This window comes from Amyelois transitella, chromosome Z, assembly GCF_032362555.1.
Source record: "Amyelois transitella isolate CPQ chromosome Z, ilAmyTran1.1, whole genome shotgun sequence".
Taxonomy (NCBI): domain Eukaryota; kingdom Metazoa; phylum Arthropoda; class Insecta; order Lepidoptera; family Pyralidae; genus Amyelois; species Amyelois transitella.
Window position 1 is genome coordinate 322,457 of NC_083535.1, and position 20,474 is coordinate 342,930.

Sequence of the window (20,474 nt, forward strand, 5' to 3'; positions counted from 1 at the left end):
TAAGTAGATTTTTATCATTTGACTAGTTAATTTTTATTCTTTATGTATTTTATTTATCTTTATCGAACCGTGTTTTTTTGTTTTTTTTTTTATAATTTCCGATTATCAACATTCTGATAAACTAAAAGAAAGTTTGTAATCATAGTTTGCAATGGAAACCCATTAATAACTGTGAACTCAATTCTGAGTATTACTATTATGTCTGATTACAGCACGAACTTTGACCAATAACTTAACAGAGACATCGTAATGGAAACCATTCTTTCCAACATATTTTCCATGAACTTCAAATTCGTGACCTCAAAAAAAGGTCTGGAATCATCGTCGGCGATATTTCGGAAGTCCGCTACAGTTGCCGAAGCGCAGGCGTCTCTTTTCCGACAAGGAAATCGTTCGAAACAAAACTCAGTATTATTTCTGTGTGGCTCACGGTTAAACATAGTCTCACCCACACGTCTCTGGCTCACCTAACACTCGCCTCTCGTCTGTCCAGTACCATCTTTCCCTTCGACGCTTATACACGCTACCAGGTCAGTCCATTTTTTTTTCATCTTTATTTTTTATTGCGAATTCTTTTCATAACTCTTCATTTTGCTGTGCGACGTTCTAATTTCTAAAACAACCTAATTTTTTTTACTTCACATTCTTTTCAGTCACACTTCATGCATTTGAATTCGGAATAGGTATTTTTAGATGTGTCGTTCAAGATTCACATAGTGCATATCACAATACGTTCGTGTTGAACAAAAACCGGGTTTTCGGCACTATAAATATCCCCATATCGAATGTTTGCGAATTCTATTTTCAAAGTGTTCGACTGCTCGACGGTCGAAACAAATACAGCGGCGGCTTGTTTATAAGAGAAGCGTTCTGATAGCATACGATTATTATCATTTCTTTGTGTTGTAGTATTGTTGCCTACAATAACTTTTTTTTTGATACAATACGCTCAACGTTTAGATCATATTCTGCGACAATCTTAACAATTTTATGACCATTGCGTATTCAATACAAAATCGTTAGTAGTGTATTCCTAGATTCGATGCCAAGAATTGTTTTATAGTTAGTAGGTTAACTTTGTTCATCATGGCCAGTATACCTAGGACTATTGCTGTGTAGATACCAATCTATTTTTAATTTTAGATTAGCACGTAATGATCCGTTGGGATGTTACGTTTTGTTTCGGAATTCCATCGTGCCTGTTTCTCGCGTTGTTTATGTGAGCTCTGACGTAATTTCAATGAAGTTTATTAAAAGCTCTGTAAACAGGAAGTTTGTTATATGTCCAGTTGATAATTACATCAAAGGCTGACAGTATAAATTGAGTAATCTTTACATCGTATTATCTAGGCATTATTTTTCTTTGCACAGATAATTTCAATAGAAATTAGACCGAAGGGTCTAATCAATTAATTGATCGTGCTTACACTAGTATAGTTTCGTAAACTAAATCGTGCGACCCTCAACGCTCGTTGTATTTCTTTTATATATATCTCGACATTGTTCGGTCTTCGACTTCATTAATAAGGCCTTTAAGAGATGATAATCTGTGGTGAAGCTTAGCCCGCGTGTGTGAACCATAGAAATAATAGTCCTAATGGTAGACATTGACTTATTTATTTATTATATTTCTAGATTAGGACGACTTCTAACTCCTCCTTTTTGATCGATGCAGTTGAAAATCAACAATAATAAAGATTGTTAACCTAATGACATTAGTTAAAAGTTCATATATTCAAATATATGTTTTTGTTTCTATGTTTGGAAACTCTTTATTGCACATAAAAAAGACTTGGATTTAGAAGAATATGTTCAATGGTGGATTTATCCCAATTGGGATTTGTTTTAGTCAAACAAAATTAAAAGTAAAATCCAAAGAGGCAGCGCATTTAAAAAATATTGAAGATGCGTTACAATAATCAATTAAATTCCAATAAATTAATGATAAACATACATAAATAAAATATATAAAATCCTACATAAATATAAGAACACTTATATAAATAAATATTTATCATCTCTTTGGGATGCTGTATGCAACATATTCTTCTTCTTCAGTCCCGATTGCATCCTCACCACTCTGGAGAGGAGCCCTGAATATGCCTTTAACCATGGATTCTGGATTGGGTGAATCAGGTTTTCACACGAAGCGAACCCATGTGTATTCTTATTATCATCTATCAGGACCTATAAATGGCCGAGTGTTTATAAATAAGCAACTATAAGGTATAAATTTATAGCTCTTGTTGAGCTAAATTAATGCTGTGGACGTTTACTATTAGCTATTCATCAGATTTGCTTGAAATCATCAGAAATATTTCCTTGGCATCCACCAACTTTCAAAGATGTAATTCATCACAGTGACAATTCTTTTACTATTGGGATCTTCTTTAGCAAATTTCACGTTCCAAACTTTAAAACTAGTTTAGTAATGAAGAATACATAGCGTTTTCCAGCGACTTCTTACCTCAAGCGGAGTGTAAACATCAATCAAGGGAGAAGCTTATAAATTTGATATTCTTCTTACAAGCGAGAGGACACCAGCCACTGATCTTACTTTATCGACAGGTGGACTTTACGTCATATGGCATCCTCATCAGTCGACCAAAACTGAGCTGTACATACATACAAACATATGGTCACGTCTATATTCCTTGCGGGTCAGACAGAGCCACCAGTCTTGAAAAGACTGAATGGCCGCGTTCAGCTATTTAGCTTAATGAAAGAATTGAGATAAAAAATAGTGGCAGGTTGCTAACCCATCGTCTAAAAAAGAATCCCAAGTTTGTAAGCCTATCCCTTAGTCGCCTTTGACGACATCCATGGGAAAGAGATGGAGTGGTTCTATTCTTTTTTGTATTAGTGCCGGGAACCACACGGCACAACTGAGCTGTACTTACATAGATAATGTATCCAGATAAATCATTAATAATTACAGAACCATGAGCCGAGTGGGAAGGACCCGGCGCACGCGCGTCTATGACTGCAATTACAACAAGGGGGAGAGCTACTACCGGCCAGTCCTGGACCGGCTGGACGGGAAGACGGTCCGGGGGCCGGAGCCGGACCGGGAGAGGATCCGGGCCGACGTGGAGAACCGCATCAGGTCCGCTCTGGACGACGACGTGTTGCACGACGAACTGTTCGACTCTAGAGGTGCGCGTGCGCAGAGAGGCAGGCCTTTGTCTTCAGCCTTTGAAGAGGACGAGTTTTCTGAAGATGTGAGTTTTTTTTTAATATATATTTATGATGTTATTTGGAAGACGGGGGTGAAACTGAATTAAACAGCAAATTCTCAGGATCAAATCCTATTGCGACCATAAACCAAACTTCTTCCTAGCGTTGACCCTGGTTACATAGTGACCTCTCTAGAGCTTTTGACTATGCACCTGAATTGGGTAAGTCAAGTCTTAACGGTCATAGAGTCATGCCTATGTCAAGCCTTTGAGAGCCTTTCCATTTAAATAAAGTGCTAGCCCATCGCCGAAAAAAATCATGCCAATTCTATAATCATATCCCTTAGTCGCCTTTTACGACGTCCAGAGAAGAGAGTCGAGAGAAGCAGTTGTCCTATTCTTTTTATTTACTGGTGCCGAGGACCATATGATGCAGATAATTTATAGAAAACAAACAAACAACTACCTATTTTGCGTTTGATATACACGAGTGTAGAGATTTAGATGTTATGATCAACATACACAATACAGGACATACGAACAATATAAACTTCCGTAACCCACTTAGTGACTGACTGACAGAAACATGGCCAGCCGAATCTATAGAGCGTTTGGTGAAATTCCATCCTAAAAAGGTAATAATTAGGTATATTTTCATCCGGGCACAGCTGTGTTCCTTAGGTAGACTTGAATAGAATTTTTAGAAATATTGGGATACACAGAAATATACACGACTTTCGTATAATTGATCTATCGAGTGCCGTGTGGTTCCCGGCACCGATAAAAAATAAAGAACCCCTCCATCTCCTTCCCATGATTGTCGTAAAAGGCGACTAAGTGGTAGGTCTATAAACGGGATTCATCTTGTAGGTCAGAAACCTGTGACTATTTTAATCTTAATTCAATCATCGAGTAAAACAGTTGAGCGAGGCCTATCAATCTTTTCAAAACTGTTAACTCTGTCCACCCCGCAAGGGATATAGACGTGATTGTATGTCTGTATGTAACCTATCGAAGAAGATCTACTTTCCTATGCCCACTGTTCGTTCGATTTTATATTCAATTCCATCTGCCGCCGCACACATTGGACAACTCTTAAAAAAGCGAACTAAACCGTTATGTGAACAAATGCATTTCAATTTGGACAGTCAGCGGCCGGGCACGCCGGGAGAATGATCGATTTGTCCGTAAAACATACATACATATGGTCACGTCTGTATCCCATGCGGGGTAGACAGAGCCAACAGTCCTGAGAAGAATGGCCACGTTCAGCTTATTGGCTTAATGATAGAATTGAGATTCAAATAGTGACAGTTTGCTAACCCATCGCCTAAAAAGAATCCCAAGTTTGTAAGCCTATCCTTTAGTCGCCTTGTCCGTCCGAACTTGCAGATCAATACTGAATACAAATACCTTCGTATCGAGTCTCGTTTTCATTTTTTATTCGTCCGCCCCTGACTCCGATGAAAGTTCAGGAATATGTAATTAATCCACTTTTGCGCGGTTGTTTTCAAAGCTTTCATTGCATTTGCGATAATTTTTTTTTTAGTTTCAATTCTCGGACTCCGAGGTTGAATCATCTTTTATGTGAAATTAATAATCCCGGAGTTCGTTGGTACGGACGGGTTAATTTCTGGAATACCGCTGGAACTGAATTGAATAATTCCGCTTGCGATACTCGGTTGAAGGTAATGGCTCTCCTTTGCGGTTCCCCACAAACATGTCGCATCGCTTATAAAACTGAAAGCTTTCCCGTTCAGCTTTTTGTGAGTAGACAGTGAATAAACAGCTATGTGGCTTACAAAGTAGCAACCGCAGGTGACGGCAGGTCCGTTTATATCTTTGAAGTATCATTTATTTTGTAACCAAAACACGAGGCATGAATGTCGACTAAAATACGTGTAATGGACAAAAATAAACAAATCTGATGCCAAATTGGATTACTACCATCTCTATAAATAGGCGATACAAGTGAGTAACATTTATAATTAGGTGATTTACTGAATGACACGTACATTATGAGGCATCTTACTGTATAAGGATGCACTAAAGGAATTTGTATCAGCTGATCGGTGAAGTATAAATCTAGTCGTGTAGTTTCAACAACTACATACATAGAGTCACATCTATATCACTTGCGGGCTAGACAGAGCCGACAGTCTTTAAAGATCGAAAGGTCACGTTCAGCTGTACGGCATTATGATGGAATTAAGAATCAAATAGTGACAGCTGTCACTATTTGAGAGCTTGCAACCTAGGTTGCAAGCTCATCGCCTATAAGAGAAATCCCAAGTGTATTTGGCTATCCCTTAGTCGCCTTTTACGACCTCCATGGGAAAGATATGGAGTGGTTCTATTCTGAAGTACACGGCAGTACAGAGTACAATAGGTTTTCTAATTCATTGATTGGTTGACAATATTTACCAATTATAAACGAAATAAAAACTACATATAAACTGAAAGGCGGCCTTTATTAATGCCTCTGTCTACACCGTTAGGGATAAACACGTGACAATAAATGTGCAATGTGTGTTTGAAATAAAAAATATATCAAGTAAAAGCTTTTCTACAGTGCGGGACGAAACTAAACAGCGCGATAACTTTTGATTAAATGTTGTGATGCGAAAGAAGATATAGTGACAGGAATAGAAAAGGTAGTGGTGTGGTTCCCGGCACCAATGCAAAAAAGAATAGGACCGCTCCATCTCTTTCCCATGGATGTCGTAAGATGCGACTAAGGGATAGGCTTACAAACTTGGGATTCCTATTTAGGCGATGGGCTAGCAACCTGTCACTATTTGAATCTCAATTCTATCATTAAGCCAAATAGCTAACCGTGGCCATTCAGTCATTTCAAGACTATTGGCTCTGTCTACCCCGCAAGGGATATAGACGTGACATATGTATGTATGTTTGTATAGAAAAGGGAATGCTTAGATGGTTTGTTCATGTCGAGAGGATGAATGTAAACAGATTGAATGAAGTGGGAAGGCCTAGACGAACGTACCTCGAACAAATCGGAGATGTTCTAACATAAGGTCTGGTCAAGAGTACCCGAAACCGCCGAGTTTGCATGAAGAGAGTTATGAATGTGGATGAAGCGAAAGAAGTGTGCTGCGATCGTGGCAAGTGGAAAGATGTGGTCTCTGCCTACCCCTCCGGGAAAGAGGCGTGATTTATGTATGTATGTACGAGTATGATTACTTTTGATTTAAAAAGTATTCGTAAGCGTATCGGTATCAAAACATAGTAGGCAGTGTGAATTAAATATGTCGTTTCATATGTTGTTTTGAAAACACATCATTCCTTTCATTCACGCCCGCTTATTTACTATATCAAATAGTGGCGTAATGATTTATTTTTAGTTCATGTAGGTCGGCCTATAAATAATGATGTGTCCAGCGTCCGAATACGAGACGTGATAAAAAAGAATTCGTCTTTTTTCGTTCCTCTTCCATATTATTCATACATACAATTACATATTCAGCTGTTTGGCTTTATAAAACAATTGAGATTCAAATAGTGAAAGGTTGCCCATCGCCCAAAAGAATCCAAGGTTTACAAGGCTATGCCTTAGTCGTCTTTTACGGCATCCATGAAAAAGAGATAGAATGGTCCTATTCTTTTTTCTATTGGCAATTTATGTCTGTATGTCTGTACTCGTATCACGCAATAACTTTTTCTCCGATTTGAATTCAGTTTTCTCAGATGTATTAAGCTTGGTCCAACTTAAGAAAAGGCTTGTATACCTAATACAAGAAAATTATCCCCCTACCCCTTCAAAGGGCTTCAGCTGTTTAGTGAACTTTTACGGCGAACAAACTCGCGGGCAGGTGCTAGTATCAAATATTGCCACAGAAATCAGAATAATAATGTTGAGCGTAGTTTCAAATCCTACTATGTCCATTGTTATGCGATTTTCTCACGGCGTTGGAAAACCTCGTGAGGAAACCTCGTTCTTCTCTCGAAGGTCCAGCAAGACTTAACTGTCATCAGGAAGATGATTTCGGTGTCTGATGACTCAGTCAGATATGAAACTACCTTAATAATAATAGTTATAGTTATGAAAGGGATATATGGATATATATATGATATTCATCAGGGATCGTGGCAAGTGGAAAGAGGTAGTCTCTGCCTACCCCTCCGGGAAAGAGGCGTGATTTTATGTATGTATGTATAGTTATGAAACAAGACTGATTTTCTAAATACCTAGGACTAACTTATCGACCTCCATTTTGTTTTATTTTCTATTGCTGTCTCGACATGTCATACAGCCTGTTCTCCTAAAAGACTATTTTCTAATTCGAACCTGGTCCTCTCACTATCAAGCCGTAATCACTCCGCCACATACTCCACGCTCGTGAATTCTAAATATCGCTCGCAATATAAAGGCAGGCGCTCCGAGCCACTCTCAATAAAGCTATTCTCTATAACATTCCTGCCTCAGCAGCATGCCTCGATTGATCCTCGGAATTTCTACATACAGTTAACAGAATTCTCAGATGCATCTGTTGCGACTGACTGCGTCTACCTGACATCCGTTTGAATGTTTCCATTCAATGTGTTCAAGGTACGCACCAATTGCCCTTTGGGCTGAAAGGATTCCTAATACAAACATGTAATCATGCCTTTGTATCAAAGATCTAGGCACAGAATGGGATGTTTCCATGCATACTTCTTTTGTTTATATATGTACATTCAAACTAATAAACTTACATCAGACTTAGGGATAGGCTAAAAAACTTGAGATTCTTATTTCAGGCGATGAACTAGCAACTATTCACTATTAATCTCACTCTTCTCGCTCACACATCTCTCACTTTCACTAAATCTCAATTCCATAATTATACAGCTGAGAGTGGAGTCAGTGCTTTCAACACTGTTAGCTCAGTCTACTCCCGCAAGGTATATAGACGTGACTATATGTAAGTACCCGTGTAAAAGTCTCGTCCCCTCTTCGACACAGACTCGCCCCCTTTTTCCGCTCTCCATCACCAGGCGTGGACGTGTAGTGTAAATGGAATTTAAATTAAGCTGACATCAGTACTTACTCCGACGCAGACTGACTGAACCAATATTTGTCAATTATTCGAGAACACCGATACAAATTAATGAGGTTACAAATATTTATCCGTCGTCACAATAGCCCTGGAGTCTTGGACAAATTACACATAGATTTGTATTAGTTATTGATGATTAAAATAGTCCAAGTAAAAAAAACAAAGAATGCTATTGTGAACCTCATGAAAACAAAAGGAGTCTTTAGCTTTTCTTGATTTGATTATTGATTTTGATGAATTGTAATTTTTTTTTAATATATCGTTTCGGTTTATTTTAAAAACAAAACCTTTGTTAAAATGTACAGTGGAATTTAAACAGTTTTATAAATATAATCTACAGAAAGTTTAAAAAGTGGCAGACTGACGTGGAGGTCTTCCAAAGAGTGTTCATTCTGTAACTCTATATATTTTGTGCCATATCGCTGGATTGAAGGCTCGGTGCTAATTGTTCGTCGCCAAGTTTATTACTTTTTATTACACTCCCGCCGATTTTATGTGTAATCTGGCTCGCTTTTAACCCCCGGTACGCGAGGAAAGGGTTCTAAGATTGATTTTTTATTGATGTGAAGCTTATAGTAAATAAACATTGTAAGATACTCATGTATTGAAAAGTTTTAAGAACGACCCTTTAGGAAAGAGTTTTTCAATTTCAACTTAACACTACTGCCTTACGGAGTAGACAGAGCCAATAGTCTCGCAAAGACTGCAAAGCCACGCTCAGCTAAATGGGATCGAGATTCAAATAGCGACAAGTTGATGGCCTATTGCCTAAAAGAAGAATCCTAAATATTATTAATTTAATTACAACATGAATATCATGATACGAAATGTTCCCTCAAAATCCCGTGTAACTGATAAATAGGGAATTTAGTAAGTTTCTCGTTTACTGCAGGAAACTTGAACTGCGCCACAAACTGACATTAGTTTATTAATTTATCTGTAACTAGGTGACCGCTCAGACCAGGCACCCAGAGGGAAATACGTTGGGTTTGCTTAGGTATGGACTAAGGAATTCTAAAAATGCAAATGTCCGTTTGATACCCTTTCGCGGCTGAACAATAAATAACCGATTGTTATATTATAAAATATTAATTATTTGCCGTATAGTTCCCGGCACCAATACAAAAAATAATAGAACCACTCCATTTCTTTCCCATGGATGTCGTAAAAGGCGACTAAGGGATAGGCTCACAAACTTGGGATTCTTTTTTAGGCGATAGGCTAGCAACCTGTCACTATCTGAACGTGGCCATTCAGTCTTTTCCAGACTGTTGGCTCTGACTACCCCGCAAGGGATATAGACGTGACCATATGTATGTATGTATGTATTAATTATTTGTCCGAGTTCAAATGTTCGAGGTCAAAAATTCCCGTGAACAGGCAAAAATTAAATTACAATTTAGATTTTTATTAGAAAATTTAAATCGACTAAAATCAACTGACACTAAGGACAGGCTTATAAAGTTGAGGTTCTGCTTTAAACCTTAAAGATTCTCAATTCTATCATAAGTCTTACAGCTGAACGTGGCGTTTCAGTCTTTGTTGAACTTTTCGCTCCGTCAAGCCCGTAAGATATAAAAACCTGATTGTGTGTAAGAATAAAAGTTGCCTTTACCAATCTATAATTTATTTTCAAAAGACCATGGAAAAAGTTGAGGTACCTTGATTAAGTTGACCGCTTTCTTCAAAATATTGATGTCCGTACATACATACATAAAATCACGCCTATTTCCCGGAGGGCTAGGCAGAGACTACAAATTTTCACTTGCCACGATCTCTGCATACTTCCTTCGCTTCATCCACATTCATAACTCTCTTCATGCAAGCTCGGCGGTTTCGGGTACTCTTGCCCTGACCCTTTGCCAGGACGTCCTTAATGTTTGTGTATTCAGCATATTTAATTAAAGACTTAATTTCAATGAGAAGTCTAAATTTAAATTCCGTTCAGCTAAAGTACGACACAAATACTAAGCGAAAAATATTTTGCATTCCAATGTACGAGTTGAATGTGTGTGAGTTGAACATTTTTATTTCATGTTCCACTGTATAGAACGTTATTACCGAGAGTTGTTTGAGAACTGTTCCGTTCAAAAATTCGGTTGAATTAAAAGTCATTTAATTTATCTTTGACTTTAGTACTTTCAAAAGACATATATAAGCTATTGTCTTTGCTCTCTTGAAATTAGTATTTTATTTAAAAAAATGTTATAGGTTAAGAAACAGGGTGCTATGAGAATAACATAATAGTGACAGGATAAAAAAAAAGTGTAGTGTGGTTCCCGGCAATATTAAAGAAAAAAAGGACCATCTCTATCTCTTTCCCATGGATGTCGTAAAAGGCGAAAAGGGGAAAGGCTTTTAATAACTAAATATGTATAGGCTAAAAACCTGTCAGTATTTGAATCTCGATTCTATCATTAAGCCTAACAGCTGAATGAGGCCTGTCAGTCTTTCAAGACTGCTGGCCACAGCTGGCTGGAGAGAATGAACTTAAAAGTGGAAAGCCAAGACCAATGTCTTGGTAAAAGGTCAGGTCAAAAGAACTCTAAAACGCCGAGCTTGTATAAAGAGAGTTATACTCTGGATCAAACGGAAGAAGGTATGCAAGGGTGGCAAGTGGAAAGATGTCGTCTCTGCCTATCCCCCCGGGAAATAGGAGTGATTCTGTGTATGTATGTTGTATAGAGGTTATCGATCTAAGTATTAAGCTAAAGCCGGCTTCACAGCCGCTACAACTAGACGCCCCTAATCCCAAGGGTACCATTTCGTCTTACAAGTTCTTGATTATTTGATTTATGTTCAGAGAAATTATATTATGTTACACTTAATGCATACTTTTGCATACGTTTTGTCATATCTATATCCTTTTGGGGGGTAGACAGTACCAAAGTGACTACGAAGTAGTATTTAGGTACCAATCTCTCTTGACGAGTGTTATGCTTTAGTTACCTACGTTAGTTTTAGCCCTAACCGATGCCCTCACTCACGCTCACGCTCTCACGCTTTGAGTTTGGTTTTTGATTTTCGTCCCGTGTGGTTTCTGGCACCAATAGAAAAAAGAGTAGCACCACTCCATCTCTTTCCAATAGATGTCGTAAAAGGCGACTAAGTTATAGGCTTATAAATTTGGGATTCTTCTTTTAGACGACGGGCTAGCAATCTGTCACTTTATATGAATCTCAATTCTATCAGTAAGCTAAACCTTAGCTGAACGTGGCCTATCAGTATTATCAAGACAGTTGGCTCTGTCTACCCCGCAAGGGATATAGACGTAATTACATTTATGTATAAATATGTTAATTATAAGCAAGTTCCCGAGCTCTGAATACCATCAGCGTGTGAGATTAGCCCAAGTTACTATATGTTACAAAGCAGAAAGCGGAATGGCCGCTGCCCCCACCGCCCGCACCCCCCCCACCGGGCCGGCGTCAGTTATTTAATAATCGACATACCCCGCGGCACGGCTGAACGTCGGCAGCGTCAATGCAACGCAGCCTTTCATGTTTTGTGCGAGAACTTTCTGTCTTTTTTTTTTTTTCAACAGCGCAAAAATTAAAAAGCGAATTTTTTTCCCGCCGCCGCGCGAAAAACTTTCCGCATCAGATTTTCCCAACAGTTATTAATTTCACTGGCGCACAGTAACGAACCGTGATAAATAAAGTTATTTTTTTTTTATTTAATTAATTTAACATCATTTTTCGTGTGCGTGTTTTTTTTTTATTTTGGTTATTGCACTTTGTGTTTTTCAACTTTCATTTTCTGTAATAGTTTCCGTTCTGACTATATTGCAACGCTTTAGGGGACGAAAATAAAAAAAACAGCAATCACGTTGTAATTTTTAGCTTAAAATTAAATGTTACGACTTGCATTTGATACCGGTTAGGTCGTGATGAAAAATTAGGTTGCTTTTAATTAATCAGAATCATAAAAGAAATAGTAGATCTGACCAACCTGACCACTAGTCAAGTATTCAAACTTTTAAAATTTCTACACACCGATGTTAAATTCGTTACGTCAATAATAATGGCCGTGAGTTAATAGCATCATTAAAAGCAAGCAAGACGTAGATATTTTTGAGAAACCACGGCCTCCCGTTAATCTTCAAAAAGACAGCGTCTGATCCCTTCCAACGAACTCGCATTAAAATAACTATTATCTGAAGTTATCTTCAAAGTAAAGAGATTACAGAATATTGAATTTTCCATCCCAAGTAATCTTTATCAGATTTTGTTTATTGATAATGTTGTAATATAACACTGTTGTGGGAAGACAAGTGAAGCTAATTTATAATTAAGTAGATTTAAAGTAGTTTTACTCAGAAATATTGCAGATTCATAGATTTTTTTTATTTAAACACGTAACCTATTAAATTCGGCTTTATTTCCAAATAAATCAAGTAAAATATTTCTGATCTGTGACATAGCCACTCACATGTGGGATACGTTTCTTTATCATCGGTGCTTTATGTCGTAGCCGAGGTATGAGCCGCAAATAGATGACTCCGATCCGGAGTTGATAGGCCTGCCAATTCAAATGACAAGCCACTCCAAGTTTTTATTTTTACGTTCATCGGTCATGCGGTCTCAATATGTTCAACAATACGTGAATGAATTTTCATATTAAAAAAAGGTCTTAAAAGTTTCCCTTGTCTTTCACAGATCACAGAGTCACTGAAACGCCTCAGAGCCGGCAAGAAGACATCTCGGTTCGCAGAAGACATCGACTTCGAGAATTCTCTGTCCAATCTCGAAAACCGTGTCAAGATCTCCGACAAAATCCTCGAGACTGTCGGCATCGGGTCGTCAGAGATCAGCGGCGCCAGACGTGCTCTACAGGAGAACGAGGAACGCACCGAAAAACGCATCGCACGCAGGCTCAATGAGGAGAACTCACTTACAAAATGGTCTGCTCTCAAGAGTGATGAAGAAAGTGCTGCGGCTCAGAGAGCTAAGGTGACAAGGGCACGTCTTACAGATCTGGAAGATGAAATGACGGAACTCAATGAAAGAAGTGCAGCCAGGGAGAAGCGCGCCGCGCGACTCCGTGCGCTGGTGGCTGACAGCGACGCTTTAGACTCGGGCAGTTCAGTCGCAGCCACCAAGGTCACTATACGCGCCGAGAGGGAGAAGAAACAAGTCACCTTCTAAACTCGTGCAAACACCATCATGGCCGACTTCCGGCCACCGGTGCAGTCGTTGATGCAGATGAACTAGATCAACGGATTCCACAAGAAGCCGTGGAATACTCTACGACACCAACTCTTCCTTTTTTCATTAGCATAATTTTTTTACTTATTAACAAGCCAAGCCAAGCCATGTCCAGAAAACATTCTGAAAACTATGTTAACGCTTCTGCAACTTTGACCTTCAATCAAAAGAAAAGACCATCTGCATCCACGAAGTCACAGGATCGGAAGCCCGCCTTAAGATCCGAGATAAACTCTGCGTTCTAAAACCCAAGTTTTAGATAATCGTGTAGTTGCTGTGGGGGGTCTGTTTGCTAGGGGTGTCCTGCATTTGTGCTGTATAATACTCGACTTATTTTATACTCGTCCGACAGATAATCGCTGTATCGTCCTTTTCACTAAGTGTATCATAAACTTGTTTTTTTATACATATATTTTCAAGTTAATTAAAATGTTTAGTACATATTTTTATAGATTTTAGACAAGTTTTATATGTTGTTATAACCTTTAATAGGCATGCGTTATTGGAAATTGTTATTGGGCCACGGGAATGTGTTCGGCCTCTGGTATTCGCTCAACGGAGCTCACTTGATGCGTACTAAGAAACCAATGGAAATTTCTATGAAATTACTGTATTTATTGAATAAAGTCAACAATATTGAGTTTTGTACTTTATTGTGAGTGACTGTAATGTTTATAGTCGTGGCGTCTCGATTAACTCAGTAGATGGTATGTTCAAATAAAAAAAATCTTTCTTTTTTGCCGAAGCGCCCAAAATTAGTGCACCAAAATTATAATTATTAACTTTTGATTATAGAGATGGTGCTTTAAGTACCTCTCGACTCATGTACAGAGGGTGTCGTGGTAACTGTCAGATTTAACAAGCAAGAGGGGTGCCTCATTATACAGGTTTCTGATAACGGAATCACCATATGAGATTAGATACATTGTAATAAGGATGCTTCATCGCTCGAGCTATCACGATCGTGAAATGGGAGACGAATTTGCCCAACAGGGGAATAGAATATAGGTAGGTAGGTACCTAAAGAATAAATTCACAAGATAATCATAATGTTCCAATTTAAGCCCGGTTTATCTATGTTACATCATCTGAAAGGATTAGTGATAAAGAGATTATGGGATCAAAAGGGAACATACAGTATAAAAGATAATTAACTACTTAATCCTTACATTAACCGTCAAAAAAAAAGTCCACTACTGGACTAAGGCCTCCTCAGAAAGGGGGAGATTTGACTCATAGTCAGACCGCAGTGTCTACTGAATCTGGACTTTGTTGTCATGTCAGCGTAGGAGGTGCTACTGCCTACCTCTCGCTTAATACCTTAATCGTCTCCTACGACACACTCAACTAATACTTACACGTTACTTATTGTTGTTAAATTAAAATTTTAATTCGCCGTTTTTTCGTCATTACTAGCCAATAATATCAACAGATATATAATATATCCATCCATATAATCACGTCTATACCCCTTGCGGGGTAGACAGAGCCTTAAAAGACTGACAGGCCACGTTCAGCTATTAGGCTTTATAATAGAATTTAGATTCAAATAATGTTTCCCAATACCAAGTTTAGGCTTATAGTCTATCTCTTAGTCGCATTTTACGACATTCATAGGAAAGTGATTGAGTGGTCCTATTCTTTTTTATGTTGGTACGGGGAACCACACGGCAACGGAACGGAAGATATATTATATAATTATGAACTAAATCTTTGTAAAGTGCAACATAGATTAAGTTAAAATTAAAATTTACATAAACTACAGGCTTGTGAATTTCTGTCTATCAAGATTGCACTAGAAGCGTTAATCTAACAGAAGCTTGTTAACCGTTATGGAAATCCCTTTGTGATGCAACATGACAGGACTCCTGTAAGGTCGACGTAAGGAGCTTCGACGTATATCCGAAGCAAATAGGTAAGAGGATATCTCGAACTGAACGAAAGAATTGACAGAACAGAAGGAGAACTTGAACCGCAGTAAAAAAGGCACAAATTAAATATATTCTTCTTTGAAAAACGTTGTATGAAGAGAGTTATGAATGTGGATGAAGCGAAGGAAGTATGCAGAGATCGTGGCAAGTGGAAAGAGGCAGTCTCTGCCTACCTCTCCGGGAAAGAGGCGTGATTTTGTGTATGTATGTTTGTTGAAAAACGTCTTTATTCCTTACACAAAGCCCAGTCTCAAAAAGACAATCCACATTCAGCTGTATGGCATAAGGCTGCGGCTCCACTGAGGAGACGAGCGGAGCTGAGAGAGCCCTTTATTGTTGATTTCTTCCACGTCACTTCGCCGCTCGTCTCCGCTTGACTTTTTCCATTGAAGCGGAGCGGAGACGAGATGTGGATTTCATGTATGATTGGTCGATCCCCACACGTCTTCTCTCCGCTCCGCTCGTCTCCGCCTCGGTGGAGCCGCAGCTTAATGGTGCAATTGAGATTCAGACAGTGATAGTTCGCTAGCCTATTGCCTAAAATCTTCTTTCTAGGAGTTCTGGTAACATCGAATCCTCATCTGGAGAGGAGCCTGGGATTCACAGTGTTTAATTTCTGTCTCCTGGCTTTTAGTCCTGGTTGCATCCTCACCACTCTGGAAAGGAGCCCGGGGCATGCCTTTGACCGTGGACCCGGAATAAGGCGGGTCAGGTTTACACTAAACAACTCTCATCTGACCTCCGCAACCTTTGCAGGTAATCACACGCATTTTAACCAGGAACCTTACCAATTCAACCACCGATGCTCTCGTTTATTTATCAGCCAACAGTCTTGAAAAGACTGAATGGCCACGTTCAGCTGTTTGGCTTAATGATAGAATTAAGATTCAAATAGTGACAGGTTGCTAGCCGATCGCCTAAAAAAGAATCCCAAGTTTATAAACCTATCCCTTAGTCGCCTTTTACGACATCCATGGGAAAGAGATGAATTGGTCCAATCGTTTTTTGTATTGGTGCCGAGAACCACACGGCAATACCTTATTTAACACAGTCATTTTAACTAGATATATATATAAATTAGTAAAATGACCTCCATGAAAACCACCACTCATACATAAACTACATGTAGTGACATCTAAATACGAGATACGAAACTTCAAATCCTCTCTCACTTACAAAAACACAAGCCAAACGTTTGTCTCCTTGGACAGACTCATAGATGGCTCTACTGTAGTATGATGAACGCGTGCTCTGAAATAACATGTCAAAAAAACCTCCAATAAAATTGTAAGTGGACGATAGATACAGCTTTCTTCTTCTGCTGCAGATAAAATTGCCTATTATGTCTCAAGTTCTGATCCGCGAATGACTATGTTTAAATAATTACATACAAAATTCTGGCCCTTTCCGGAGGGGTAGGCAGACTTTATCTATCTCTGCCCCTCTTTGGCTCATCTACAAAACTTTTCATGGAAGGCAAAATTGATCAATGGTTCTTGTGAGGGATCATAATCTGTCCACCCCTAAGAGAACCCAGAATAGTATGTTAATAGTAATTTTTGCCAAAATGGCGCTTACTTTATATGATGCTCCCAAAATCGATGTATCAGGCTTACAAAAAAGTACGTCCCTTTACACAAATTCAGGGACGTCTTCATATAAACAAGGTTTCAGTCTTCATTTGTTTATCAAAATACCTACAATACATAATAAAAGTACCTACAACCGCTTCCAAAGTGCAAGTTAAAAATAAACAGCGGAACTAACATGAGTTTATTAAACAATTATGGCAAGACGCGACATGAATGTTTATTCTGTAATATCATTATTGTGAGTGCAGTCAACTCTGTGCAGATGATTTGTAAGATTACCCGGAACACGGCGAAGCAAACATAGTTTTAGTCCTTTACCACTATTAAGTCGGATCAGGAAACGTCTTTGAGCGCAGACAACTTGAAATAGCATTATCGTTGAAATAATTTGCCGTAGATGTCGTTTGAGAGGATAAACAGATTCGTCTTGGTTCATCTAGAAACGGTGTAGTTTAGTTGTGTAGTTATTTTAAAACTTTGATTTACATTTCTTGTTTACTAAAAAGGCACAGACACTCGAAGATATTTAAAAATACTGTATTTAAGTTCTGAGCACCTAGATCGAACGTCAGGCAAATTATTTTACGGATTTTGATGCGGTTTTTTGTAACAGGTAGAGTGATTCAAGAGGAAGGTTTTTATGTATATTTTTTTCCGAATTTTGCACCCGTGCGAAGCCGGGAGGCGGGTCGCTAGTATATAAATAAAGTTATACATATATATTTATTTGTAGGTATATGTGTATTATTTGTAGATCTGTTAGTATATTATTATAAATTATTACTAATAACGCAGTAACTTGCCCCTTTTTGTACCTTAATTATCTAGTTCCTTCATTATTAGTCGGTTGACTGGAAGAAATCCCTTCATGGAATAAGTCCGCCAATTCAAGTGATTTATTTCGTTTATAACTATGTAGGTACTATTTCTTGTAACTGTGTTAATTTCTGTGCAATAATGATATTACAAACAGACAAACAACAAACTCTTTAGTTTGTTTGTTTGTTTGTAATATCTTTATTGCATAGAAATTTACACAATAACAAGAAAATAGTAAGTAGATATTTATAAAAGAAACAAATCACTTGCAATGGCGGACATATCCCATGAAGGGATCTCTAATCTTTCTTTAGTCATGATTTAAAGAAGCCAAAGTTGTCTTTCATATCCTCGGGTACCGAAATCATTCTTTCTTCTGCGTTATCTTTTCTCACTCTTCACGTGGGGTCGACACAATATTTTAGTGTCTTCCAATGTGTACTGTCCCTTGCCATCTCACTAGACATTAATTTTCTTCTCATTAGGTTAAAAACCGATAACACCCTCTTTTGTAGTTGGCGGTTATGAAGATTTGAAACAATATATCGTCAATTCAATTTATTTGATATCACCCAATGTTGTGAAACCAAAAGATTACGAATGACAGTTATTAAGTAATTCGAAGTGTCCTACAATAATGTTGAAATTCGAATTGAATTATGAAATAAACAAAGCTAAGTAAACTACTAGAGACAGGAATATCTTAGATACGAGAGCCTCTCGCGAGTTGCATTGGATGATTTCTCAATAACGAATTGCAGCGGACTCGTAAACGTGATTCGATTTAATATTTCCATCTCGATTGTTTTTTGCAGAATGAAACGAACGCAAATTATCGGAAATTTTTATTATGCAAAATAAAATAATTTCCGATAATTTTGTTATTGTAAAACATTAAAACATGTTTCAATGCTGCGGTCGGTAGTGAAGGAAACATAGTGTGCTCTGTTTCTGTTCCCATGCAGATTGTAAAGGCCAATCAAGGGAATGTGCCGTGTGGTGGGAACCACCAATATAAAAAAGAATAGGACCACTCCATCTCTTTCCCATGGATGTCGTAAAAAGCAACTGAACGTGGCCTTTCAGTCTTTCAAGACTGCTGGCTCTGTCTACCCCGCAAGGGTTGTAGACGTGACGTGCATGTATATATGCATGCAATCAAGGAAATGCTTATAAACTTAGGATTCTTTTTTTAGGCGATAGGCTAGCATCCTGTCACTATTTGAGTCCCAATGTCATCATTAAGCCGTACAACTTAACGTGTTTCAGTCTTTTCGACACAGTTAACTCTGTCTACCCCGCATGGGATATAGACGTGATTATATGTGAGTGTTTACGTTATTTAGTAAGAATTGTTTATTAAGCGATCGGATTCCTTAATTTGCGCCGTGAAGGTCGCCCCGTGACTAATTGCGGCGGTCACTTCTCAAGTCGAGCGCGGCTACACACAGCTAGCGCAAATTAATTACAAAACAGAATCAACTTACAGTGGTGCCGTGTGGTTCCCGGCACCAATACAAAATATAATAGGACCACTCCATCTCCTTCTCATGGATGTCGTAAAAGGCGACTAAGGGATAGGCTTACAAAATTGGGATTCGTTTTTAGGCGATGGGTTAGCATCCTGTCGCTAATTCAATCTCAACTCTATCATTAAGCCAAATAGCTGACCGTGGCCATTCAGTTTTTTCAAGACTGTTGGCTCTGTCTACCCCGCAAGACGTGACTATATGTATGTATGTATGTAGTATTAACTTACAACCAATGGCCCCTTTGGCGCAGCGGCTACAGAAGTGTATGTTCCATACATACATACATATAATCACGTCTATATCCCTTGCGGGGTAGACAGAGCCAACAGTCCTGAGCGGACTGATAGGCCACGTTCAGCTATTTGGCTTTAAGATAAAATTGAGATTAGAATAGTGACAAGTTGCTAGCCTATCGCCTAAAAAAAGAATCTCAAGTTTGTAAGCCTATCCCTTAGTCGCCTTTTACGACACTTTTACTTTTTTGTTCCTGTGACATAAAAAATTGTAGGTTCGAATCTTGATGAACTCTTTTTGATTGACTTAGGTAAGTAAGCAAATATACATAATTAAGTTTTACAAGTAATCCCTTAAGTTAGCAAGTATAATTTGAATACCATGCTGAGTACAAAAATAATACGAGTCTAATTATACAACAAAGACAATAATTTAAACATAAGTCCAGAATTTCTTGGTCTCGACCTTTTGCCGCAGGCAAGGCAACTCATTTCTAATGTTTACAAATGTATCCTGGGTATCAAACCTGGTACTTCATCACTAACTTTTGTTAGTTAAAAATAAATGTCACAAAAACGATTCTTCTGTTCTCTTTATATTTGAAAGTGACACGTAATTATAAATTAAATTTATTTTTACTATGTATGAATAATCCTACTGAACATTGCCAGAAATAAGAGTTAATTGAGAATTTCTCGTAATAGAATGCTCTTCGAAAGAGGAGCCGATCTTATGGTGATGTAGACTAGACAAACAGACAACTTTGTGAACAACTCACGATAGAATGCGACATGAAAATATAAAAATAAAAACTATCAAAAAATCAAAAACAACAGGCTTTTATTTATATGCTTTATTTCAATTGTTTAAGAATCGGCTAGACAAACTTTAAAAATCTCCAAGCATCAAAATTCACACGCATC

The 20,474-nt window shown here is 38.2% G+C and overlaps 1 protein-coding gene across 1 annotated transcript; it reads left to right on the forward strand.

Moving 5' to 3' along the window:
- Positions 1-423: 423 nt before the first annotated feature.
- On the forward strand, positions 424-14,083 carry LOC106130530 (uncharacterized). Its single transcript, XM_013329383.2, has 3 exons — positions 424-530; positions 2,939-3,221; positions 12,895-14,083. Exons 2-3 carry the CDS (start codon positions 2,943-2,945, stop codon positions 13,381-13,383), a joined length of 768 nt encoding a protein of 255 aa, XP_013184837.1. The 5' UTR covers positions 424-530; positions 2,939-2,942; the 3' UTR covers positions 13,384-14,083.
- The last annotated feature ends 6,391 nt before the right edge of the window (positions 14,084-20,474 follow it).

What these genes read in the sequence shown, in the direction of transcription:
- LOC106130530 (XM_013329383.2), top strand. Translation starts at nt 2,943, where the DNA reads ATGAGCCGAGTGGGAAGGACCCGGCGCACGCGCGTCTATGACTGCAAT. An exon ending in AGGACGAGTTTTCTGAAGAT is followed by an intron (nt 3,222 to 12,894) that starts GTGAGTTTTTTT and finishes TGTCTTTCACAG; the next exon opens with ATCACAGAGTCACTGAAACG.